At 35.2% G+C, this 6932-nt stretch overlaps 1 protein-coding gene across 1 annotated transcript; it reads left to right on the forward strand.

The window, feature by feature from the left end:
• On the forward strand, positions 1–3659 carry LOC121326585 (calcium-activated potassium channel subunit beta-3-like). The gene is made up of 4 exons (XM_041269918.1): positions 1–86; positions 1373–1567; positions 2051–2249; positions 3246–3659. Exons 1-4 carry the CDS (start codon positions 1–3, stop codon positions 3657–3659), a joined length of 894 nt encoding a protein of 297 aa, XP_041125852.1.
• Positions 3660–6932: the final 3273 nt, after the last annotated feature.

The raw sequence follows: 6932 nt of genomic DNA on the forward strand, positions 1-6932 counted from the left end.
ATGTTTCTACAGCCTGTGACTCATAGAGGGTCCATCAGAGTCCCAGTTCAGATCTCAGTGCAACGTGGACAGAGATGGCAGAGAAGGTAAGGGCGTTGTCTCTCATTTGCTTTAGCTGCTACTAAATCTTGGCTGTCCACGAAACCCTTCCCAAAGAGGCTGGCTACCCTCGAATGAGCACTTGATTTCCACTCTTGTTGCTTGCTTTCTCCAGAGAGGGCTGGGTGGCGCAAGGAGCTTTAATTAATTTAAGGCCTTTACTCCCAGGGTTTAAATCTTTTGCTGACTTTGTGTTGTTGTAAAATAGATTTTAAACTCGGCAGATGAAATGCATCAGCAGGTGTTGATAGACAGTGCTAATGGTTACGTAAGGGATAAACGATAAGTGTTGATCTGGTATAAATATTTCACTATTTCGAGTGCCGTTAGGATTATTTTCTTACCGATTCAACACTTTGAGTTGTTTATGCCTTTGAAAACATTTCTTCGTGATTGTTACTAGTTTGATTACGAGATTCGATTGATTGTTAATTTGGTTTTCGCTCCTTTGTCACGCTTAGTTCAAATGGTTAAAATGTTTCTCTCTCATATTGTGGGAATGTTGTCAGTTCCTCAGGGTTTCAGTTTGGAATTCCAATTACAAAGTGTCTGCTGTAAGTATAGAAACTAGGAGCGAGGACTATGTTTTAGATGTAGAACGTGAACCAGGTATGGTGAGTAAAAGTATTAATCGTTTTGCCGAACCTAAAACTGATGAAGACCTAAATATCATTGCCAGTGATCGGTTTTCGAGAAGTACTCAGGCAAGTGGGCTGTAAGCTTGTATGGACAATGGTTAAACAAAAGAGTTTACATCCAATCTCGGTGTAATTGATGGAGATTTAATAAGTTATGAAGAAATTCCTGTTGATTCTGAACCTGTCCAGAAGAAATGTGAAATAAAAATTAGAATGCGGATGTTTATGTGGAAATGAATTTGCAATTCTGAAAACTTTTGTTTACATTGTTAGTGTATAATTGTATTACTTTTAGAAAACAATATGAAATGCTGAACTGAAATTGCAAGCCCTTTTCTAAGTGTTACGTTTGAAATATGTCATGCTGTAATTAACTAATTGATGAAATGATTGTTGCATAATAAAATGGCATTCGCTTTTTTCTGTTGAAATGTTCTGACTGGTTTCGTTGACGAATCAACAGTTTTCAGTGGAGTCATTAATAAACATTATTTATGCCACCACACTCCTCATCAAAGTCACAGTCATTTTTTGGTAAAAGATTCATAGGATTAATCAATCAACAGGTGATGTCAAAGAAATGTACAGTATATGTATGGGAGCCTTTTTTTTATCATATCTCCATTCTTTTGTAGGGAAGCCATCACCTCAGTCAACAACAGGAGGAATGAAAGTGGGGAGGGAAAGGGGGGTGATAAATCAAAAACCCAGGCGCAAGTGTGCACAGCAGGGGAGGATAGAGCCATTTTACTGGGGTTTGTCATGATGGGGTTCTCCATCCTCATGTATTTTGTGCTTGGGGTCACATTGATAAAGCCCTACATGCTCAGGTAAGTCTTATCAACAGAATGCCTAGAATGCGGTTGTATTAAAATATTATTGTATTGTTTCCTTGGGGTAGAAAAGGGACTTTTGTAGAACATTCACAAATCACTTTGCTGTGGTAAATGCATATTTTTATGGCACGGCTATCTTGATAGTATAGCAGCTTTTTAAAAGTACAGTACCAAAACAAACAACAACTGGAAGAAAGATAACAGGTGCATTTTTTTGTTTGGCCTTTTAGGCAGTAAATGCATACAGTTATTATAGTTCTTTTTTGTCGTTTGGTACTTTCTAAAAGATAGTATAAAGGTGTGTCACACTTGCCTATGATTTAAAGCATTATATTGGTTTAAAAGCAGTGTTGCTCTATAGTGATTAGGGAGGGGGGTAGTGCTGCATGCATACTATGGCTATTTACAATAACAACAACTACAAGTAGAACTCTTGATTCTAGGATACATAATACACTAAAAATTGCACTGTTTCAGTGTCTGGAGCGAGATGTCGAACTGCACTCTGATGCGGTCTGAAATCTTAGATGATTGGGTTGACTGCTCCTTCATGTGTGGAGTCGACTGCCGGGGTCATGCTAAATATCCCTGTCTGCAGGTGTTTGTTAATCTCTCCTACACTGGGAAGAAGACAGTACTGCACTACAATGATGAGGCTATTCAAGTAAACCCAAAGGTAAAACAAACTGTGATATGAAAAAAGGAACACAATGTTTTTAAAATTTTTCTTGTTACAAGTTGGTACATAAATTATTACTACCTTGAGACTGATCGGGTGTTTTTGGGTTTAAAAATAGCAATTAATTCCAATTTAAATAAAATATAATATATTTCACCCAAACCAGCTCCACAAATATTCAAGTATGTACTTATATATATATATATATATATATATATATATATATATATATATATATATATATATATATATATATATATATACACACACACACACACACACTTGAAAATAATAGCCTTAAGGAACAGAAAGAAGACAAGCATTGAATTGAAAACAGAACTGGCAGAAGGCACAGGTGTCGTTGTCCATCAACAGTAGGACAGTTAATCTTGAAATCAGGGTTGCAGTAAGAATACATGTTAAGAAAGGGGAACAAGACAAAGGCTAAAATACGCACAAGAACACAGAAATTAGACTATAAAACAATGGTCAAATGTGCTTTGGACTGTTGATGGATGGACGACACCTGTGCCTTCTGCCAGTTCTGTTGTCAATTCATCGCTTGTCTTCTTTCTATTCGTTAAGGATATTATCTTCAAGTATTCAGGTAATCCTTGTTAGACAGCTTTTTGGGTCTTCCAGTCCTGTGTTTGTCAATTACATTACTTCTCTATACTTGTTGATTATGCTTCAGATACCACACTTTGAAAATTGAGTGATTCAAGCTATTTCACTCTATGTTATTCCTTCTTTATGCAAGTCAAGGTTGTTATAATAGTAGAAACCACTAGTGGAGGCTTTGAGTAAATTGTTGATGCTCATAATGCATTAGAGTAGAAAAATGCAACATGTCCAAGACTTTTGCACAGCAGTGTATATTGAACCAATAACAATGGCATATAGGACCCTTCCATTCAGACAGGCTATAGACAAACAGCTGATTTCACTCTTAGTGTACTCATTAAAATACAACTTTATGTTCCATCTTTCTAGTGCTTCTACATACCAAAGTGCCTGAGAGACAGAACTGAATTGTTAGCAGAAGCCGAAAAAATTAAGAATTCATTGCTCCTTACAAATGGCACCCCATTCAACTGCTTCTATATCCCAGGGAAGAAACCTGAAGATGCCATCATGTACAAGAAATACACAATCTCAGTCGTGGTCCATTGCTTGTTCTGGCCAACCCTGATGCTGGCTGGAGGAGCGCTGATCGTGGCTTTAGTGAAGCTGACTCAACACCTGTCCCGGGTCTGTATGAGTTACTCTCTTGCATATGAAAACACCCAAGCACTCACACCAGCTTCAGAGAAATCCCAGGAAAGGCAGCCTGGGAAACTTGACCAGCTACTAAGATGGAGGCCAAATCAACAACAAATACAACACATCTCACTTTCTGAAGGTTAATCTTTCTAATAGTAGATTACTAAGTTGTACAATTACTCTACATGAAACACATATTCAACAATGTTGTAGATTAATTGTGTTCTACTTTACATTTTATTTTTTATTTATTAAGAAAATGTCTTCTTGTACATTGAGACCTAGGAGTGTATAGAACAGGTTTTACATGTGCCATTTTTTGGGGACATGCTCTAAAATGTGTATTTATATAAAGTCATGTTGCTTTTTAGTTTATTTCAAATGTGTACTTATACACCATGCATAGTATAGCCATACTGACGAAAAAACACAAATACAAGATCACTTTAAATAAATTTATTTATACATAATTACATAACACTCAAATTATTTGAGACAGACCTGAAACAAAGCAATTGTTTAATAAAATAGCATGTACAACAGACTTCATAGATAAAAAGAAAAATGCAGATTGTTACTAGGTAATAAACATGAGCTAGAGAAGGTGCAGTCTTAGGCCGAACATTTTCTTTTCAAGCTACATGGCAAAATGTACCAAAATAATAAGGATACTATAATACTTGGTTAATGCAATTTAACATACATGCAGTTGGTTTCTACACAATCTTAATTTGGCCCATAATGTGATTAAAAAAGTCGTTTAGTTTAGAGAAAATAGTTCTGACCATAACAGGAAGTTCATTTTGTTCAATTTGGGCTGGTAGCCTCCCTACAGAGGCGTTGCCTTTAAGTTTCACCTTTACCTTTCCAAACTTAGTGTCTAGAACAAGTGTGTGCCACGTATCTATGCTCCCAGTATTGGAATACATTTTTTTGGCACTAAAAACAAACAAATAGAAAAAAGCTCACAAGCCAGCCTCCCCCAAAATAAAACAGCCATGCTTAGTGTTACTACTCTCTCTGGGTGTTCGGAGAAAAACAGACGTTATGCCATACCTTTTACTTCAAAAGTTTGGCCAAAGTCTATAATCAAACAGCATTACATTTGTAGTAAGAGACCTATCTGAACAAAGGATATGAACATTCACCAATGGTATCAAACCGCCTATGTTAACTAACCTTCAGTGCTATGCCATATGGTAACCACAACTTTGTTTTCAACGTATAAAGAGGGTGGTCTGTCCAATAAAATTCAAGTAAAACCTTTAAAACCGAACTAAATCATGAAAAGGTGTTGAAAATGCTACAAAGCAGCACATCACAATCTTTTGGATATCACGTTTAGTTTTTTTCTTTCCTTTTTTCCTTATCAAGCATAGCTTCTTAAATAGGTGTCTGGACATTATACATAGGTATTTGAGTGGACTTTAAGTGGGTCCAGCCCAAAAAGTCTGTAACCTGCACATACAAACAATATGGAAGAAATAAAATAATAAACACATAACCATGCAGTTTATAGATTTTAAAAAGCAAGCATAAGGCTACTGATCATTACAATATCTAAAAACCTATTCCCGATAATGGATAGTATAAAAATAACTACTTAAGGTATTTATCTACTAGTATATGCAGGGTAGTACAGTGCCTTTAAGACATAAGGCGCTTAAAAGATCAGTTACAAAGTGCAAAACCACCTACACATTTCAATTACGACTGTATAGTGGTTGACTGTTTTACTGCATATAAGAGACACATATATAGTTTGAAATACAAAACCTCAAGTCCAGTATCTTACATGAATGCATAAGTTTGAATTACTGTGACTTACTGCTTTACATACCATGCTCTTTATAAACCTTACAAATGTATATACATTGCTAAAAAAAAAGTTCACAGTTCATAAGGAGGCCCTTCTTTCAAGATTTGAATGTAAAATAAAATGCATTTATAACGCACAGGAGGATGGCAAGACATTTTTTAGTAGCTTTACATCGTTATAAACGTCGATGTTCAAAAGGGAACCGACCACATGATGTGGATAAGACTTGCATTGTCTGCCTTTTCCAAAACACATCACAATTTCAGTGAAATTTTAAACAGTAGGTTGGTTCACATTTATGAAAAAGGCATTAAAGTACTGATGGCTGTGTTATCTTTACTAATACTAAGGGTCTTGCCAATGTACAAGTGGTTGAAACATAAACAAGCCTTTCCTCAACTAGCGAGTTCATGGTCTTGATTGGATAACTGTCTGCTATATTTGCACAAGCCTTACAAAAAATTGTAACGCCTTTCCAGTAAAGATTGCAAGTATATAACCAACATACAATATATGTCCATGTTTATTACTCCCAATTAATCTACTGCATCTGACAACCGATCCAAATTGGAAATTCACTTGCTGCTACAGCTCTTCTGGGGTGTACAGTAACTATGGAAATAGCAACCTAATTGATACACAAGCACATACACTAGCTTTAATTTGCTGTTGATGCAAGCTGTTTTTCTTGCACCACAAGAGACATTTCATGTGACTCAATTAAAAACCTTAAAATATCTGAGCACTAATATTTCCATTTTACACATTTACAAATAAAAGATGACGTAATAATGAAATGCTACCACTGTGCTGTTCATTTGCAAAGTGTGTTTTTTACAGCTGCTCTCAGAATTTTTTTATTATTTTTTTAGATTAGAATTCAGATCAAAAGCAGAAAGCAATACAAAAGCACCTTGGGCTACTTGATGGTGTATCGTATAACGTACAATTGAATTATTTTCAACTAATTTATTTTTTAAATAGCAAATATCCACATTTTAAATAAGTGTTCTGACAAACGAAGTAAAATATCGAATAATGCAAGTAAATAACTAAATATGAAGAATTTAACAAAAAAAAATGCATATAATGTGTTCACTAGCATTTGGTGGCAAATAATGTTCATGTTTTAGTTGTTTGCCATAAATATGTATTGCAGCTCACGTTTTACTACCTATATGGCAATAGTTAAAAAGGAATCAGTCTTCTAGTCTGCACTGTATGGAAAGTCAGGATTTCAGATTTCAATTAGTAGCACTGTTTCATTACCTCTATGGGTAATCCTTACTTTAAAATAAACTGTAAATTACTATGGACTACTACTACTACAAAAATAATAATTAAACAAAAAAAAAAAAAAAAAAAAAGTGTGTATTGCACGTACAACCTCTTCAATGGACCCGGTTCCTTGTCCTTGCACTGCTTTGTATAAAGATAAATATACATAAATCTTTGCTGCCAGACTGAATATTAACCACATGTGCATCAGAGTGGGACCATTTTGCTAAGATATAATCCATAAACGATGCAGCTTTTGCAATGCTCTAACAATACTGTGCCATCTACGAAATCGCTGTTATAATTAAAGTTAACAAAAT

This window comes from Polyodon spathula, chromosome 14 (assembly GCF_017654505.1).
Source record: "Polyodon spathula isolate WHYD16114869_AA chromosome 14, ASM1765450v1, whole genome shotgun sequence".
NCBI lineage: Eukaryota > Metazoa > Chordata > Actinopteri > Acipenseriformes > Polyodontidae > Polyodon > Polyodon spathula.